Genomic DNA, 19,833 nt, shown 5'->3' with positions numbered 1-19,833 from the left:
TAGCATATATGGAACATTATTTCCTTAAAATAAACTGTTATGCTCAAATGACTGCAGTAGCGATATAAACTAGACATTTTATCTTGCATTATAAATTCTCTTTTTTGCATTATAAATTCTCTTTTTTGCATTTATATTTCAATGAATCTTACAGCTTGTGCCAATAAACACAGCAGTTTATAGTTTATAGAATTTTCAAACAATGTGAACTACTCTCAGTTTATCACGATGCAACCACAAAATCTATACATTTCATTGGAATTTTATATTCAAAATGATACATCTTATTGTTGAGGGAAAATGTATTTTAAAACAACTACTTATTTTATTTTATATTTGCCCCAGTTATTTCAATACTGCTTAACAAATTCTAGGGTTAAAAAAAAAACCCGGCACCCATTCTGAATATAGATCATGGCCGTAGCATCATACTGCAGCCCAGCGATGCATTCAGCAGAGCTAAGAGACCTGGTCAGAGATCATGGGGTGTAAGAATCTCCAGTTATAGAAGAAAAGCTGTTAGACCATAAAAATAAAAAAAATTGGGCTAGAGATGATTTTCAAACAGGACAATGACAGTAAAAACACTCAGAGCTGAAAACAATAAAATAATTTGGTTCAAAGCATAATCATGTGTTGGGATGGCCCAGTCAAAGTCCACGCCTCAATCGCTGTTTATGGGTATAAGTATAAAAAAAATTAAAAAGCAGTGAATAATTGGTTATTTAAATGTCTGAAATGGAACTGGTAATTACCTTAAATTGTATTTTGCCATTTCCTATATGTCTTTTAAAATAAATGTATCAAAACAAAATACAGTACCAGAGCTCCACAAGCATCTTTAAAAGTATGTGAAATTTACAAGCATTGATCCACCTGTGTGCCGTTATGTCTTAATCAGATACCATCAGACTTGGCCTCACAAACAGTCTTTTTCAACTGCCACAGTCGGCGACACCTGGAATTTGAAATAAAACCCCCCAAAAAAGGCGCCACTACCAGTTCAGAGCGGTAAGTACTTGAGGATTATTTCTCTGACTCCTTTAGCTTTTACCAAAGCTCTCTGCAAAACCAACTTCTAGAGGTCAACCATAAAGGATGGGAGAGCTCCTTTCATCTTCGGGAGTATAAACCATCTCAGAGTTGACAAAAGAAGAAGCTTCAGTTGCTCAATATTCTTTATACCATCATGTTCAGCATCCAGAGCTCTTCCTTTCAAGAAATCTAAAAAAAAAACAAACATTTTGTTAAGATTTGTTCTTAATATATAAACGTATTTCCTCTTTTATTGACATATTAGGTTTTTTAGTTGCAGTTAGTGAATAAAAGTTCAGTTTCAGTAGTTAAAATTTAACCTGTTAACATCCACCTCATTTTGAAGAAATACTAGTTTTTGCTTTAATTTTTTTCATTTGCCTATTTGCTCAAATTTCCCATCTAATTATTTGGGATCTATTCCTATTTTCTAAGAAAAGTAAAACATATTCAAACTCAACCATAATGAACCTATAAAGTAGATATGTCCTAATGCTAAAATGGTTAAATGTACATACAGTACATAGAGACCCACTTTCTTTGGTTCTGGTATCTTGAAAAATGACTACTTAAATGTCAAGGCAAAATCACCTCCATCAGTAACCAGCTCCAGGACTCTGACCAGTTTTAATTTTATGGTATTGAATAAATTAAGAATACGTTTATTAAAGCAAAAAAGCTGGAAACTTCTATCTTCAACTGGGTGATCACTGATGAAATGTTCTGCTGTTTTCCATAAGATCTGATGTATTTTGTTGATTTTTTTTGTTATAGCGTCCTATTTAATGAATCACTCTTACCATTTAATAACATAAACAGTCATTAGTGCATCAAAGACTATTATCTTCATTAGAAGGAGCCTCATACACATCACCACCACAATGTTCGTCCTCACTGCAAGAGCTGTAAATAAACACACATGTCAGCAAGTAGAATCTGCTTTACAAACTGACAATTTTTCATTGAGGTCATTTAAAAATGCTATACCTTCTCTTTCTTCATTATCGTTGTTGCACATTTCAGCATCAGCTTTAAGAATAGTAGAAGGATTATCAGCTAACTTAAGTGCTGTTGAATCAAATTCATGACAAATAAATTCAGACTCTGATCATTACCTGTAGAGGCGATGTTGTGCAATTTTTTGGCTCTTGAGTGTTTCCTCCGTCGCACTGAGCAGCTGTAAGATGGCCAGTTACTGGTGACTACGGTGATGATCGCCACAGCACTGTGACCACGATGCTTCCTGGTCACAGCACCGTTGTATGGACTGGCGTAGCTGTAGCCCTCATCAGAGGCTGACCTCCAGTTGATCTCCAGGTGGCCTCTCCTGAAGTCGCTCACCACACAGACCAGCAGTGTCAAGCCAAGCTTCTCCCCTGTTAGGTGGACCGGTGGAGCAAGAGAAGCCAGCAGATTACCCTCAACCGCTCCTGCAACAAGAACAGTAGAAAAAATCATATTAAAAAGTTTTATAAGTAAACTTAGAAAAGTTGGACACTGAAAGAAACAGCAAGAATTGGTGGTATACATGCTCAAACACATTAATAAGAAAATAAATGAGAGAATCAGTTATTTAATGAATTTCAAAGAGCCAAACAGAGGAAAACAGAAACATGGTATGGCAAAAAAATCAGGAGCTTAACAAATAAACAACGACAATAAAAAAAGAGTTTTAGCAGAGGTGAAGGTTGTTTGCAAGACTGTAGAAAAACAAATGCATTGAGGATAAGACTGGGGACATTGAAGGTAGTCAAAAATATGATATTCATAGATGAAAGGTCATGAAAAGGGTGTCACAAATTAAAAAACAATTCTAATTATAAGTGGAATTTAAATAAATAATAGCAATAGAGGAAAATAAATACTTGATGTTAAAGTAGGAAAGTTTTGTTTGAAATGACTAAATGTAAAATTCCAAACAAATAAGTCTTAGGTTTTCTTTTTGAAGTCTTAGTCTATTTTGCTGTCAGATCTTCAGTAATGCTGTCCCCCCCCCCCAAAAAAAAAAGTAGCCTTAACCCTAATTTTCATTTAGAATTATTGATGTCTGGTACTCTAAAAGAAAATCTGACATAATTGTACAGCTAATACAAATTAAGTTATTTCAAACATAATTCAGAGCACCTTAAAATCAATTCTACAATGAAAAATTAGGCAAAGCAGAGGCTATAAAATAGGAGCACTGTGATATCTCTAAGCATCGTTATGCATCAACTTTTTTTTTCTAAAAACAATAAAAATATTTAAAATGTTGGTAGTAAAGTACCATAAAGAGTGAAAATATAATAAACAAATCCAAGCAAATTGAGCAGAATCCCAATAGAGGCTTATTTTCCTGTAACAAAAATAATTTTGCATACTTTCCCTCTTTACAAAATAAGAAGGACAGTTAAAGCTCTCACCAGTCCATAGATAGATAATGGGAAGATAAATAAGTCCCCTGGGTGGCTCCGCCATTTCTACCCTGCAGTTACTCTGACTTTCACAAGCCCTGTTCAGTGTTTACTGTACATGTGTGTGAGTTTTGTGCGTGTTTGTGTACCTTGTGTGTGATTGCATTAAAAAGAGGGCTTTGCCAGGAGCATTGCATTGTGGGGGATTGGCATGTCTCATTGTTGTGACCTTACTAACAATGGAAACCCCTTACACCCTCACAACACACGGGGAAACTCTAACACCCAGAAACACAGAGGGAAGAGAGAGAAAGACAAAGTGTGAAACGTTTTATGGGATTCCTTAAAACTACAGGAAAGTAAGGAAGGCATTAGGAATAACACTGGCAACTGGAGACCCACCTGTGTTTGGCTGTTACACTGAGGTAAGATGATATCAGTAGCACCTGCACACAGAGACACACACACTTCTATAAAGTAATAAATATATGAACCAATTTGGACACGTTGCTCACAATGTATTCTTCATTAAGTTATAATAAAAGATTCTTGTCTGTATCCTATCATCTTAAGTCACTATCTCACCTCTTTCTAGTGGACACACACCTACAAACTAATCTGAGCAGTTTTTTTTTAATCTTCAGTGGGCGGCATCTTAAAAGGGAAAGCGAAACTGAAAAGCAGGATGATCAAGGAAGCATGATGAAGCTAAAGTGATCGAGGTAATGCTTGTTTTGTAATAGTTGAAATTTTCCACATCAGATATAGAGCTATAGTCTAGATCATCTCTAACAATGTTTTTAGGTTGTAGGGTATCTTAGATTCAGTAAATATGTGCATAAATAATATGTCTGGCACAGTGCAGCTTTAAGAATGTTCCTGGAGCCTGGTTTGAACTATAGCTGTGCTCCGGCAGCTGCTGTCACCTACAGTCCACTTCTTTCTTTCTGACCACATGATGAAGGCTGTCTTGTTTATGCTCACATGTTTGACTCCTCTAAAGAAATAGGTCTGCTGTGTGCCAGAATTAACTAAGCATGTGCTCTGTATGGCTTAGTTATTCTTAGCAGGTTTACTCCACCTGCTCCATGGGAATAATTTAGCCTCTTTATTTTGGACACTGACTTGATAATTCATTCGATAGCTGCAGTTATATTAATATACAAAGAAAGTGTTTTATGTCCCAAAAAATCTGTTTATTTTCTGGTAACAGAAACCAGTTATATGGCATAAAGTCTTATTTAGCTCCAACAGGTCAGTTTTAGAGTATAAAACCATTCTTAGCAAACATGTGGTGACAGTGGGAAGTAAAAACTCCCTGTTAACGGAAGGATTCAGACATGTTAAGGAGACAGAAACAAGATAAAAAAAACAGGGAACCACTGGCCATGAGTACCGTATGTTTTATGGAGGAGGTAGACTATTGTACAAGAAGCAGCACAGAAAAGAACAAATACTGTATCTCTGTTACTGGCTTTATCTAGGAACAAGATGCTGCTAAACTAATACAATTCACTGAAAGGAAGTTTACAGAAGATAACTGACTAAATATACTGACTCTGTCCAGGATAGAGCCACTGCTAAACATAAAGGTTTAGAGGCAGTTTTTCTTCCTGTGAGAAAAATAAAGCAATAATTACACAGCCATGAGTAGCAATATCTTTGTCAACGACTCCATTTGCAGATGCACACAAAATTCCTCTGTCAGAAAAATTTTTTTGAGAAAGAAAAAGGAGAGAAAATGTTTTAGCAGTGGCAGGAATAAAACAATGGTATAATAGTTAAAGTGAACAGGAGTCATTCAATTCTATTAAAAAGGCTTCTGTTTTCTACTTTACAAAAGTAGGATTTCATAAATGGATGTATAACTACATCAGAATAATTTAGCTGCCGTTCAAGTTCAGTTCCCAGACTGTCTTCTAGAATAGTTTGAGAAAAGAGGTTGCTTATATTCAAACCTGCAATAAAATTATTTTATGCAAAGAAACAATGAATACACAGATGTTAGACTTTTTATGCTTGATTTTGTTTCTTGTCTTTCAGGTTCAAAAGAAGAATCCCAGAAGAGTAGTCATTTTATTTTCATAATTAATGTTGAGTGGTTGCTGCAACTGACTTCAACATTCAGGTTATAGTTAAAAGAGCTGAGTGCTTAGAGTTGGTCACATACTGAGTCATTTTATTGAATCATTGCAAAGTCATTCCCTTTGCAATGATTCCAGTAGGGTTATTAGTGCTGTTGGCTGTCAAGGTGTTTCTGGTTGGGTCCCAGACCTCAGAGCAGGCAACAAACCCTCCTAGTTCTACTGGAGAACAGCCACCTCTGGCTGATGGTAATCTGTCTTTCCCCTGGAGTCGCCTTCGCCTGCCAAGGTACTGAACACATACGGTCAGATTAAAACAAAAAACGCAGATATCTGTGTTTTGACTCATTGATGAATTAACTGTCATGTTTCTGTGTTTCAGGTATATTGTTCCTCTTCACTACCACCTTCTCCTGCACCCTAACCTCACAACTCTCAGGTTCACGGGCTCAGTGCAGATTCAGATTGATGTCCACAACAATACAAACTGGGTTGTTTTACACAGCAAGGGTCTTCAAATCTCCAAGGCCACAATTTTAGATCCTGACCTTGCTCATGTATCTGATCAGGTAGTTACTAGTACAAGGGGGGCTTTTTCTGTCACTTATCAGCTTGACAATCCTTTTCTGTTTTAGGTTCTCCCAGTTCTTCACAACCCTTCCCACGAGCAAATAGGCATTTTTTCTCCCAGGGTTCTCAGCAGTGGGCAGAAGTATTTCTTGTATATAGAGTTTGAAGCAGAGCTGGCAGATGGATTTTATGGATTCTATAAGAGCACCTACAGAACCAGTGAAGGAGAGATCAGGTAAGAGCAAGTTTCCTGTTTTTTTTAGCCATCCTGTAAACATTATCCAACACACACCTTCTGCCACCACTGTGCTACTATCTATTTACAGAAACCTAGCTTCCACTCACTTTGAACCCACAAGCGCTCGAATGGCATTTCCTTGTTTCGACGAGCCAAGCTTCAAAGCCAATTTCTCTGTGCGGATCAGGAGGAGCCCAGAGTACATTTCTCTCTCCAACATGCCAGTAGTGAGTGCTGCATCTTTGAAAGGCGCTGCATACATTTCATACATTGATAAAAGAAAAATCCTCAGCGTTCCTCTGGGTTTCAGATCAAAACTACACCACTGAGCGGCGAGCTTTTTGAAGATCAGTTTGCCCCGAGCGTAACAATGAGCACGTACCTTGTAGCTTTCATCGTTTGTGACTTCAAGTCTGTCAGTGCAACAACATCATCAGGGGTCAAGGTGAGGTCTTCACGGTTTGCTAAACTGCCGTCACTTTTTTACTTGACTATAACTTTCTCAACCCTGAATTTTGGTTCATCACTGGTTTTGATTTTTCTATAGGTCTCCATCTATGCTGCGCCTGAGAAGTGGAAGCAAACTCACTATGCTTTGGAGGTTGCAGTTAAAATGCTGGACTTCTATGAGGAGTACTTCAACATTCGCTATCCTTTACCCAAACAAGGTTACATTAATTTCCTTTCTTATGTCTTGTGTCTAGTCTTTACCCTCTACTCTTCATTACTTTTTCATCCTCTTGCAGATCTAATTGCCATCCCAGATTTTCAGGTTGGCGCAATGGAGAACTGGGGCCTGACTACCTATAGAGAGACCAGCCTTCTCTATGAGCCCCTCACGTCCTCCATCTCTGATAAACTCTGGGTTACAATGGTCATTGGACATGAACTTGCCCATCAGGTAAAAAAAAAAGTTCAGCTCAATAAGGCATTCAGATCATTATCTCACAATTCTACTCTAAATGCCCTAGATTTAGACAAAGACTTAGAGCTAAAGTTCTTTTGTTTGCACTGTAGTGGTTTGGGAACTTGGTGACCATGGATTGGTGGAACGACATCTGGCTAAATGAAGGATTTGCTAGATACATGGAATACATTTCAGTGGAGGCCACTTACCCTGATCTCCAAGTTGTATGCACTTTAATCATTGTAAATATATCCATAAAAGCTACATGGAGATGTTTGATATTCAGATGTGATGTGTTTTGGCAGGAAGAGTATCAACTGCACACATGTTTTGCAGCATTTGGTCTTGATTCATTGAACTCCTCCCGGCCTATATCCAGCCCTGCAGAGAGCACCACTCAGATTGAAGAGATGTTTGACACAGTTTCCTATGACAAGGTACAAGCTCTCTATTTTGATCATAATTGATAGGCCCTAAATTGAGGTTGCAGACACAAAATTCACATAATAAGATATTTTTTACACACTAGGAGAAATCAGTACATCTTCTTTACCTCTCATAGTTAACAGCTACAATTTTTTTCTAGGGAGCATGTGTCCTCCACATGCTAAGGCATTTTCTGACTGAAGAGGTGTTTCAGGGCGGGACTGTGCGATACCTACGCAAGTACAGCTACGGAAATGCTAACAATCAGGACCTGTGGGACAGCCTGTCAAATGTAAGACACTATGTTTTTTTCTCAGACCTTAGATTACATTAGGGAACATCTTAATAAAGAAGCATTGTAAAGCTGTGCAGTGCATCTTTCACATTTATAGTAACAAGAGGACAAAGTGAGTTTGTTGTTCTGCCTTAGCATTTGACACAAAAATGAAAAGAAAAATATGAAAAAAATAGAACAATGTTAGTTAATATTGGACCAGTATATTTCATATCCAAGTTTAATATTTAATAAAAAAGAAGAATATATTTATTTAGACATGCTCAGAAGATGACTTCACCTCAGGAAAACATTGCTACAGCAGTGGCCAGGCCTCTAAGAATGCAGTGAGTAAAATATTTAAACCTCACTCGCTCTCCTGATGTCAAAACATTCAAACAATATGGTTTGCAAGTGCTGATGTTTAATGTCGTCCTGCAGTATCTGTTTGCAGGGGAACACCTGAACCTGACAGCCATGATGAACACTTGGACTCTACAGAAAGGGATTCCTTTGGTTACTGTGAGCAGAAAAGGGCCCCGACTGCTGCTTAGGCAGAATCGGTTCTTGAGGACGGTTCTTCCCTCTGATCCTCAGTGGGCTGCTGTGCAACAAGGGTAAATTCACAAGTATTAGTAACTTAATGGTCCTTTCAAACTTTTGGTCCAATTTTTATAATGAACACATTTTTTTATTTTATACACACTTTTGTTTTTAAATAGTTTCCTTTGGCATATTCCTCTGACATATAAGACTGACACGTCCAACACCATCCACAGACATCTGATGACTTCTCCCACAGGTAAGAGATTAAATATCATCCTGTGTGAAGGTCTACCATTTTCACCTTTGCTTTCTGATAATCCAACTGTTTTATGCTGTTTCGTTTTTTAGACAGCATACACATCGGAGAAGAAGTTAGTTGGGTGAAAGTGAATTCTGATATGACTGGTTATTATGTGGTTCATTATGCTGATGATGGCTGGGATGTGATAGTAAAATTACTGAGGGAAAACCACACTGCTCTGAGCTACAAGGACAGGACCCACTTGATACACAATGCATTTCAGCTGGTCACGTAAGTGATAATGTTGCATAAGAAATGCTTCTATATTTCTGCAAGAAAGTAAGGATGTAATTTTCTATCCTTGTAAAGGGCGGGCCATCTCAAACTTACCAAAGCCTTGGAATTGATTGGTTATGTACAACTAGAGAAACACACAGTACCACTCCTTGAAGGACTGGGATATCTGCAGTTTTTTTACCACATGACTGAGAGGATGGATGAGCCCCTTTTAACAATGAACCTGGGAGTAAGAGAGCAGCACATCAAAGCATTTCCTAAAAAGTATTTTATTCTGACATTGTCTTGAATGTGAATTGCTGTTTCTCTGCCTCTGAGCAGAAGTACATCCTGCAGTTTTTCGGAGCTGTCATTGACCAGCAGACATGGAGTGACAGCGGCACTGTGTCTGAGCGACGTCTGAGGTCGGAGGTCCTGTCTCTGGCCTGTCACCTGGAATACCCGCCTTGTCTGGAGCGTGCAAATCAACTCTTTAAAGACTGGCTCCATTCCAANTTCAGAGTGGGATAGTACGATACCTTCGCAAGCACAGTTACGGAAATGCCCAAAATCAGGACCTGTGGGACAGCCTTGCCAATGTAAGAGATCCTGTAATCTTTCTCCAGCATTTTGAAATGTTAACAAGGTTTCCTGTTAAACAAACCATTTAATGAAGCTGTGCGATACATTTTTCAAAGTTGTAGCTACAGGGAGCAAGATTTGTGTGGTCTGCTATGGTTGCATTCTCACTATTTTTAATTCATTATTCCAAAATGGAATGGACATAATTATTTATCTGGACAACATTTGAACTTCAAATGGATTTATATTTCTTCACCTTCCAGATATTATAAATCTGGCTTGCTTTGCTTTCCTTCTAATATGTTTTTTCAGCTTTTATCAATACATTTTGTTGTGATAAAATATTCTCAGCACCTTTTGTTGCTTTAAACAAATCAGTGCAACAATTAACAACAAAATTTTTATCAGATAATATTAGGTATTTAAGGATGACACGTGAGAAATATATTTTAAAAAAATCACACAATAGAAAAAAAATACAGGAACCTTGGTTCAGATCAGCAGTATCTTTTATAGTCAGTACAAGATTCTTGTGCTTTAAATTAAGCCCAGACTATCGAAGTAAAAACTTCAGGTGGTAGAATCATGTATGGTGCAGTATTGGTGCCAAGCTGAGTGGGCAATGCTCTTACTTTTGGAACCAACACTGCACCATAGAATCAAAGACATCTTACCAGCCTTGGCATTAATATCTAATATTGATGTTGTGCACTGAAAATATGGTAACAGCATTACTGAGATTTTTTTTTTGAAAGTTAAAAAGATAATATTATACCATAGTTTTTTTTTTTAACCAGTAAATCAAAGAAACCCATTAACATGTCATGAATACATTAGTGTGCTTTTTTGAGCAGAGGAATTAGCACACTATGGTTTTCTGACCTGCAACTGTAATCTAATTATTTCAGATTCTTTATCAGAGCTTGCTCTTAGCTTGCCATGGCCCAAATCAGTTAACTCTGAGAGTTTTTTAAGTTGCTCAGTTTGTATTGTTCTTAGGTTTGAGTGTGTGATGGTGCATTGTCCTGTGTGCCACTGTTTTATCCTGTTATCCCAAAAACATTACTGCTGGATTTGGCACCAGAACACCAATGAAAAGTGGTTTAGATAATTGAAGGTTGCTTGGATGAACAGATATATATATATTTTTTTTGCAATTTCTTTGTTTCAAAATCAGTTTTAGGGATAGGGATCATTACTTACTTCTATCAGGTTTTGAGAAACAAGGATCAAGCTGCTGAGAACATTTCTGAAATTGGATATTTGTGGCCACATAAACACTGTATGTGCTTTGGTACATTATACTTCCTTTATTTTCACTTTCATTTTAATTTTCAATTTTATTTTATTTATTTATTTTTTGGGGGGTCTTTAAAATACACTGTTACACAACAGGTCACTTGTGCTAACATTGATTTTACCATTTTTTACGCCTTTATTATCAGCCATTTTAATAAGTAAACACCTGCATGTGGTGTAAATGGATAGAATCAAACAAAGTCAAATATTTTTTAAAAAGAGAGAAACCTCTCTAATCTTCCAGACATGCTCAGAAGATGACTTCACCTCAGGAAAACATTGTTACAGCAGTGACCAGGCCTCTAAGAATGCAGTGAGTAAAATATTTAAACCTCACTCGCTCTCCTGATGTCAAAACATTCAAACAATATGGTTTGCAAGTGCTGATGTTTAATGTCGTCCTGCAGTATCTGTTTGCAGGGGAACACCTGAACCTGACAGCCATGATGAACACTTGGACTCTACAGAAAGGGATTCCTTTGGTTACTGTGAGCAGAAAAGGGCCCCGACTGCTGCTTAGGCAGAATCGGTTCTTGAGGACGGTTCTTCCCTCTGATCCTCAGTGGGCTGCTGTGCAACAAGGGTAAATTCACAAGTATTAGTAACTTAATGGTCCTTTCAAACTTTTGGTCCAATTTTTGAAATGAACACATTTTTAGCTTTTATACACACTTTTGTTTTTAAATAGTTTCCTTTGGCATATTCCTCTGACATATAAGACTGACACGTCCAACACCATCCACAGACATCTGATGACTTCTCCCACAGGTAAGACCTGTGACCATTTACCATCTACCATTTTCAGCTTTGCTTTCTGATAATCCAACTGTTTTATGCTGTTTTGTTTATTAGACAGCATACACATCGGAGAAGAAGTTAGTTGGGTGAAAGTGAATTCTGATATGACTGGTTATTATGTGGTTCATTATGCTGATGATGGCTGGGATGTGATAGTAAAATTACTGAGGGAAAACCACACTGCTCTGAGCTACAAGGACAGGACCCACTTGATACACAATGCATTTCAGCTGGTCACGTAAGTGATAATGTTGCATAAGAAATGCTTCTATATTTCTGCAAGAAAGTAAGGATGTAATTTTCTATCCTTGTAAAGGGCGGGCCATCTCAAACTTACCAAAGCCTTGGAATTGATTGGTTATGTACAACTAGAGAAACACACAGTACCACTCCTTGAAGGACTGGGATATCTGCAGTTTTTTTACCACATGACTGAGAGGATGGATGAGCCCCTTTTAACAATGAACCTGGGAGTAAGAGAGCAGCACATCAAAGCATTTCCTAAAAAGTATTTTATTCTGACATTGTCTTGAATGTGAATTGCTGTTTCTCTGCCTCTGAGCAGAAGTACATCCTGCAGTTTTTCGGAGCTGTCATTGACCAGCAGACATGGAGTGACAGCGGCACTGTGTCTGAGCGACGTCTGAGGTCGGAGGTCCTGTCTCTGGCCTGTCACCTGGAATACCCGCCTTGTCTGGAGCGTGCAAATCAACTCTTTAAAGACTGGCTCCATTCCAATGGAACATTGAAGTCTGTTTGAATCACATTTTAATAAATATAATTTTACTTTTAATTTTCATTTTATGATACATTTTGATAGTACCTTCAGGAAAGTNTGTCTGGAGCGTGCAAATCAACTCTTTAAAGACTGGCTCCATTCCAACGGAACATTGAAGTCTGTTTCAATCACATCTTTACATGCATCCTTATAAGCCTGCAGGGACAAACTTAAAAAAATAACAATGCTAAACATGTAATCCTTTGAGAGTAAAGATTACGGTACATGCTTTGATGCATTATTGGGTCTATAACATTAGCATCTCTCATTCTTGTTACTGCAGCTTACCTACTGATGTGGCAGAGACAGTGTTCGCCGTAGGAGCGCAGGATGAACACGGCTGGACATCCCTTTTAAACACGTACAAGATTTCCCTTTCTGATGCCCAAAAAGACAAGATCCTCTCTGCTTTGACAAGCAGCAAAAGCAAGGACAAACTGCACAGGTGCCTTGAGACCTTTTCCCAGTTTTTTTCTTAATAGATAGTAAAGCCATCATGGCAAAAGATTAATTACATCACAGTACATTACAGAAATAATGTAGATTTATTTATTTATGTTCCAGACTGTTGGCAATGGGTCTGGAAGGAAACGTAATCCGATCACAGGACCTCTCCCATCTTATTTTGATGATCTCCAGAAACGCAAGAGGACATCACCTGGCCTGGAATTTTGTCAAAAAGAACTGGGACACACTGGTTGAGAAGTCAGTCTAAATAAGTGTTGTAGCATGATATCATTGTATGGCAGTACATATTCACTGTAAAAGTGGTTTGTAGTTTTTTCTAGCAGTCATAGTAATATTTTCAGTATCAACTGTAGAGCTATTCATTATATCACAAGCAGCACTTTGAGTTTTCTGGATTTTTTTCCTGTTTCTTTCTCACATTTAGGTTCCAGTTAGGCTCATTTTGCATCAGAAACATCATTATGGGAACAACAGGAAAATTTTCATCTCCAGAGGAGCTCACAGATGTAAATTGACACATTCATCATACCGTTTATGTGTAAAAAAAAAATGTTTTTTACCATGTTTATGCCCTTGACAGATGCTTTTATCCAATGCAACCAACAAATGAGGATATCATACTGTGGTGTATATCTAAATTAAGAATGAGCTACTTAATGGAAATGCAGTTAGCCAACCTGAAGTGTTGGTCTTCAACACTTCCTTGAAAAAAGACATGATTAAATCTGTCCTGTCGGTGCTCAGTAGATCATTCCAAGTCGAAGAACGACATATGGATAGACTTTGGGTCTTTAAAGCCCTTAACACATGCAGTGACAGAATCATGCACATTTTCTGGAGTATTCATATAGAAAGGAGGTGATGCATTTAAAACTTTGTAGGTTAACATCATTGATATGAATTTATTCTAAACAAAATCAAATTACAGTGTATTAGAATTGTTACGATTTAGGAAAAGGTATATCATAGCTAATTTTACAATTAAATGGACCTCAGCCAAACTTGACCCCATAAAAGGGCTGATTTTATACCAAAATCTAGCTGTACTTAAGTCCTCACTGCTGTGTGCTAGTATTTTGTAAACTGATGCGTTTTTTTGCTCTCAAAAGAGTGTATTTTGTCTTACAGGTGCAGCAGTTTTTTGAAACCATTAAAGAGCAGGCCTCTCAGCTGAGAGCAACACAGCTTGCTTTGGACAACGTGCACAAAAATATTCGTTGGGTTCAGAGGAACTTGGAATCACTGAGAATCTGGGTGAATGAGCAAATGAAATGACAGACAGCAAAAAGACAGGAACAAGGTTGTTATAAAAACACAAAATGGACATTTTACAAATTACTGTGAGTGTGTCATTTGTGTGGCTTTGTTTTTTTTTTTTTTTACATGAAATAGGGAAATAATGTGATTGATAAAAATTGGGGATGGGAGGTTGAGAACTTTGTTGTCATTTTGCATCTGTATGACAGAGAGAAACCAAGTTGATAATAAATTCACTTTACCTCCTTGCACCTTTGTTTATATTGTGTTAGCTTCCGTATTTGGTTGTAAATATCATATTTTCAGTCTTTGTGATGTGTGTTTACTTTTTTTTTTTTTTTTTAAGTAACCCTTCAGTTATAATGGGCATGAAAGCTAGCTCTTTCATTAGTTGAGTATTTCTTTCTTTTTTTTTTTTTTCTTTTTTTTTACTCAAACTGGGTGGACAATATCGATTCCTATGTAGATTGTTTTCTTAATCACACAAATAAAATTACTTATACACAATCTACACATTTAACCACACTAATAGTTGGTTAGTTCTAATTTTCTAATTTGGTTCAATTTCTAATGTCTTAGTTAATTCCCACTCAGTCATTTCTTCTGTAAAACTGGATTCACTGCAAAAATTACAGCTGGTGTTCCAGATGTTTCTAATTTCAACCATAATTTTCCTCTGGGTGTTCGTTTGGGTTAGGTGGTTAACAAATCAGACAAAACTAGATAGTCCAATAAGAGATTGATGAAAAAGTAAAGAGGAAACGTGATTTTTAAATAAAATGGTTTAAGGAGGGGCTTCTTGCTGCTCACTTTCAGCAAGAAGATCCGGGTTCGATTCCTGGCCTGGCTCGTTCTGCATGGAGTTTGCATGTTCTCCCCTGGTTCTCTCTGGGTATCAAGATCTTTATTGCGGTTTGAAACATATTATATGAGTTTTGTTTTTTTTACCAACCGTCTAATGAACTAAACACAGTTATTAACATAGTAATTAAAAGTACCACTGTCTGCTGTGCTATTGGTGTTGTGTTTAAACGGCTGGATAAGCATCTCCCTGAAAATGGGTTTTTGAAACTTGGGATGTCTGATACTGTTATCAGCTAAAGTTCAACAGGGGATTATTAGCTGGATATTTCTTCCGAGTCGCCCCGCCCCCCGTTAGCATCATCCAATCGGATGTTCGCTTTCTAACTTGGCGAAACGTTGTCAACAACTGGTCCAGAGAAGAAGAAAATGATCATTTATTTTAACTCCCGTTAGCACCATATGTTGGACTAAAATTGTCTCTTATGTTTTTTAGTTGCCGGAATTGAAATACAGACAAATATACTCCGTTTATTTACACAGGCCAATCATGACGATTGAAGCTGTCAGTGGCTAACATTAGCCCTCTGAATGCTGCTCTGGCTGTTTTAGTCTGAGGGGAGGCTGCTGATAAACTGTGAGCTGGTTGTTGTTTGGGGGGTAAACCTGTAAACATCGTCTCAATCAGACGTCCTTGGAGGTTCGGAGTCTTTTTCAGATCCTTTAGGAAAGAAGGGGGGCTTTGAGAGAAATCACCATGGATCTGTTTGACAGCAACGCCGCAGGTAAGAAAGGCAGACGGTGGNCTGAGGTCGGAGGTCCTGTCTCTGGCCTGTCACCTGGAATACCCGCCTTGTCTGGAGCGTGCAAATCAACTCTTTAAAGACTGGCTCCATTCCAATGGAACATTGAAGTCTGTTTGAATCACATTTTAATAAATATAATTTTACTTTTAATTTTCATTTTATGATACATTTTGATAGTACCTTCAGGAAAGTTCTAATTTATTAGATAGACTCAACAAGGTGTCAGAAACATTTCTTAGAGATTTTTGTCCATAATGATAGGATAGTTTTAAAAAGTAGTTATGGGATTTTTGTGATTCACTTGTTCCATTTAACCCCAAAGGGGCTTTGTTAGTGTGTATAGTTTCATCTTAACTATGTTTAAATTGCTAATTGTATTGAGGTGAGGGAATATGATTGACTAATTCCCTGTTGATGTTACGTTTCCATATCATCTATCCTCTGAAAGAATGGGTTGCATACTTTATATGTCACTGAGTCTAACATCACGTCCTGTGTTTACTATAGTTTACCTACTGATGTGGCAGAGACCATTTTCTCTGTGGGAGCACAGGATGACCACGGCTGGATCTCGCTTCTGAACTTGTACAAGATTTCCCTCTCTGAAGCACAGAAAAAAATGATTATTTTTGCTTTGGCAACCAGCAAAGACCCAGACAAGCTCAAAAGGTGCTGGAGGATAATTTATTCTAAGACATGGTATTACCATTATGTGGCAAAAATTATTATGTGTATCACAGTGCAGCTGCCTTGGTTTGTAAAAGACAAACTGTGAAATGAAAAAAAACAAAAAAACAGCACAATTGTGGACATAAATGGTAAAGAAAATCCGTTGTGTAAGTATGTGTTATTGTATGTATTAATTTTGCAGGCTGCTGGCGATTGGTCTGGAAGGGAAGGTGATCCGATCACAGGACCTATCCTACGTGGTTTGGATGGTTGCTCGGAACCCAAAGGGATACGATCTCGCCTGGAACTTTGTCAAAAAGAACTGGGACTCCCTGGTTGAAAAGTAAGAATGACTCATTTTTAAAATATCAGCATATTTAAGTCTATAAATATGAAAGCTTTTGAAGGTCTCTCTGATGAACGGCCTCTTACCATCAGAGCACCCTTAAGATTTCATCCGAAGATTTTTGGAGCAAATATTGGGTTTATTTCAACAGTCCTGGTTTTTGTATTTCTAAAAATTGTCCTCCATTTTTTCACACATGCAGGTTCCAGTTAGGCTCATCCTGCATCAGGAGCATGATTATTGGGACCACAGGGCAGTTTTCATCTCCTGAGGAGCTAACTGAAGTAAATTTATACTTTAATCATTGAAGATTTGTGTGTTTATTTTAAAGTTGACATCTGCCTCTATTTAACTTATTCAAACATTTTGAATAATTTACCTTAGCAATGAAAATATTACAATATTATAATAATACTTATTATGTAGTAATTTATTTTCTCTTTATGTCTGTGTTTTTCCTCAGGTGGAACATTTCTTTGAATCCATTAAAGAGCAAGCCTCCCAGCTTAGAGCAACGCAGCTTGCCCTAGACAATATGAAGAAAAACATCAGATGGATTCAGAGAAACTTGGAAACTTTGAGAAACTGGCTCAATGATCAGGTCAAATGACATACAGCAGAAACATGCCAGCCATCTGGGAAAACAAAAAAAATGTAACTCTGGGAAAGAGACTTTAATTATTTTTCGAGGATTTTGTACGTGCTGCCTTAATTTTTGAGATAATAAAAAGCTTTGTAAACGTAAAATATTCAAAATCTTGAATTTTCTCTGTTAGAGAAAAAATAGTTAATGAGGAAAATGGCAGATAGTGGGTATCATGAACAGTTTGTTGTTGTTTGTGTGAGAAAAAGAGAGCAAAGATTATCAATTTGTCTATAAATGGATTCATAGTGCCTCCTTGCTTCATTGTGTTGTATTAACTGTTTACTTTTACCCAACTCATACTACTGTGCATCTACATTACTTTTTGTTGTCATTTGTCCACATAGATAGAGAATATGTGGAACACCTCTATAATGACTTCACCACAGACATCCCCAAAGATCAGACTGTAGCATTATTTAATAAAGGAAAGCTATATAAGCACAATTCATGATTTCTGATAGAATAGTACGGTATCCAATTAGAATGACATGGTGTGTCGTCCACAACAGCCTCAAAATATGTTAAGTGTCTGCCTATGGCTTCTTGTCACCAATATGAAATTTAACAACTTCAGTGACCTTTACCATTATAGACTTGCCGCCTAATACTAAAAAACAAAGTGGTTCTTTTCCACAATTTCTAAAACACCTCCGACCAGCTTGCTTGCTGTTCCATCAGTCCAGATAGGAACATGTCCTGAAGGCCTTATTCAGAATGCCAATATATAATTTTTCAGTTTCCTGTGGCATTAGTGGTCTTTATTTACACTCAGTAGGTAGGGAGAAAAGAAATTCAGCAAAGGTCCTACAGTCAATAATTGGGCTAAGAACAGCTGCAGACCCACTCTACAGCTCCATCATGGGTAGCCCCAGCAAACAAAATTTACCCTACACATCAGATAATCTAAAATGCTTTCAAAGAAAAATCAAAGGTTCACAGACAGTGGGAATACCTTAATTTAATGATAGTTGAGAGAAAACTTTAAGGTTTTTAAATCAGCCAAACATAAGTTAAATATAGGCACACTTGTGTGGATATGTCTAAAAAGCTGGGATTGACACCACACCTGAGCTTAGAGCATTATTTTTGGAAAAAAAGAGTAGAATTTCCTTGTTTGTGCAAACTTCAATTGATAAACAAGCTGATATTATTTTAGCTTTTTAACTGGTATCAGTCAAACATTCTGTTGCTTGATTTTGTACCATCTGGACACCTTACAGATTATTTTAATAAACCTGATAACAGAGCATTGTTATATTTAATTATTATAGATAAAGACATGAAACAGGTACTTAGCATCCTTAGAATATTTGTGGTCTAAGACAAAAATGTGTGAGAAATGGGCTTTGTAAAAAGGTAGTAAAGATAAATTAATTATACAAATAGGTGAAAACTATGTTTAAAAACTGTATTAAGAAAAGGTTAAACTAGATGTATTGTGTGACAATAATAACAGAAGGATTTTTGTTTTTTGTTTTTTTTAATGTAAAAATCTGTTTTCAAAAGCCCCAACTCCTTGAAACATTCCTGCTTGTAGTTACATTTCTATTCTTTAAACTTGAGCATGTATTATATTAGCACATTTTAAGCTTTTGCAGAGGAGGACTAATGGGGTAATCTTAAAAAAAAAAAAAAAAAATATATATATATATATATATATATATATATATATATATATATGTGTGTGTGTGTGTGCGTGTGTGTGTGTGCAATCGACTTTATTGATCAGAACGCTAATTACATATTCAGGTAGGAATCTCCACTTTGCATTCTTACAAAAAAGAGAAAATAAAAAAAATCATCATATACAGGAGATCAACGTAACTTGTGCAAATCAAAGGAAATATGACCTATCATGTGCACTCCTAGGATGGGGTCTTCGCCCCGCCCCTAAATATCATCATCCAATCGGATGAGACCTTTCTAACTTGACGAAACGTTGTCAACAACTGGCTTGAAGAGGAAAGTGTCTTCTAATTTTGCTCTTCTGAGCCGGTGGGCTCAATTTTGTTTTTATCTGGGTTTATTTCCCCCTCGAATAGTTGGATATACAGATAATTATACCCAGTTCACACGTTTTTTACAAAGCCAACAATGAGGGTCGGAGTTGTCAGTGGCTAACATTAGCCGTCTGAATGCTGTTCAGGCTGATTTAAGTCAGGGGGGAGGCTGCTGATAATAACTGTGTGCTTGTGGGGTGAGGCCATCCTAAAACGTTACCTCAGCCGGACGTCTTTGAAGATTAAGTGTTGCTTCGCTTCATTTTGGATAAAAATAAAATCTTTGAGAGAAACTACTATGGATCTGTTTGACAGCAACGCCGCAGGTAAGAAAGGCAGACGGTGGATAGCAGCTAACAGCAGCAGGCCAGCTAATAACTGTCTGCTTAGTCT

At 37.2% G+C, this 19,833-nt stretch overlaps 2 protein-coding genes across 3 annotated transcripts in view; both read left to right on the top strand.

The window, feature by feature from the left end:
- Window positions 1-3,625: 3,625 nt before the first annotated feature.
- On the top strand, window positions 3,626-14,470 carry erap2 (endoplasmic reticulum aminopeptidase 2). The gene is made up of 22 exons (XM_015373066.1): window positions 3,626-3,853; window positions 4,073-4,150; window positions 5,472-5,801; window positions 5,895-6,081; window positions 6,148-6,317; window positions 6,409-6,547; window positions 6,631-6,765; window positions 6,868-6,988; window positions 7,067-7,221; window positions 7,338-7,451; window positions 7,533-7,664; window positions 7,814-7,945; window positions 11,116-11,184; window positions 11,279-11,454; window positions 11,560-11,639; window positions 11,724-11,907; window positions 11,986-12,142; window positions 12,235-12,419; window positions 12,731-12,892; window positions 13,012-13,152; window positions 13,340-13,421; window positions 14,044-14,470. Exons 3-22 carry the CDS (start codon window positions 5,641-5,643, stop codon window positions 14,188-14,190), a joined length of 2,829 nt encoding a protein of 942 aa, XP_015228552.1. The 5' UTR covers window positions 3,626-3,853; window positions 4,073-4,150; window positions 5,472-5,640; the 3' UTR covers window positions 14,191-14,470.
- An 879-nt stretch (window positions 14,471-15,349) lies between these two features.
- The window catches only part of lnpep (leucyl/cystinyl aminopeptidase), a 37,592-nt gene continuing 33,108 nt past the window's right edge, over window positions 15,350-19,833 (top strand). The window contains exon 1 of one of the 2 annotated variants that reach the window (XM_015373062.1): window positions 15,350-15,758. In XM_015373062.1, coding sequence (XP_015228548.1) covers window positions 15,731-15,758 — 28 coding nt within the window. In that variant the 5' untranslated portion in view covers window positions 15,350-15,730. Of the gene's footprint in view, window positions 15,759-19,734; window positions 19,767-19,833 lie in introns of those variants that run through there. The other variant, XM_015373063.1, reaches the window with a different exon arrangement.

Source organism: Cyprinodon variegatus, unplaced genomic scaffold (genome assembly GCF_000732505.1).
Source record: "Cyprinodon variegatus isolate N-32 unplaced genomic scaffold, C_variegatus-1.0 Scaffold80, whole genome shotgun sequence".
Taxonomy (NCBI): domain Eukaryota; kingdom Metazoa; phylum Chordata; class Actinopteri; order Cyprinodontiformes; family Cyprinodontidae; genus Cyprinodon; species Cyprinodon variegatus.
This window is presented reverse-complemented; position numbering and strand designations above follow the sequence as displayed.

Coding starts and splice junctions, on each gene's coding strand:
- erap2 (XM_015373066.1), top strand. CDS start 5,641: ATGATTCCAGTAGGGTTATTAGTGCTGTTGGCTGTCAAGGTGTTTCTG. Junction 5,802..5,894: donor AGTCGCCTTCGCCTGCCAAG/GTACTGAACACA, acceptor TCTGTGTTTCAG/GTATATTGTTCCTCTTCACT. Junction 7,946..11,115: donor TGTGGGACAGCCTGTCAAAT/GTAAGACACTAT, acceptor CTAATCTTCCAG/ACATGCTCAGAAGATGACTT.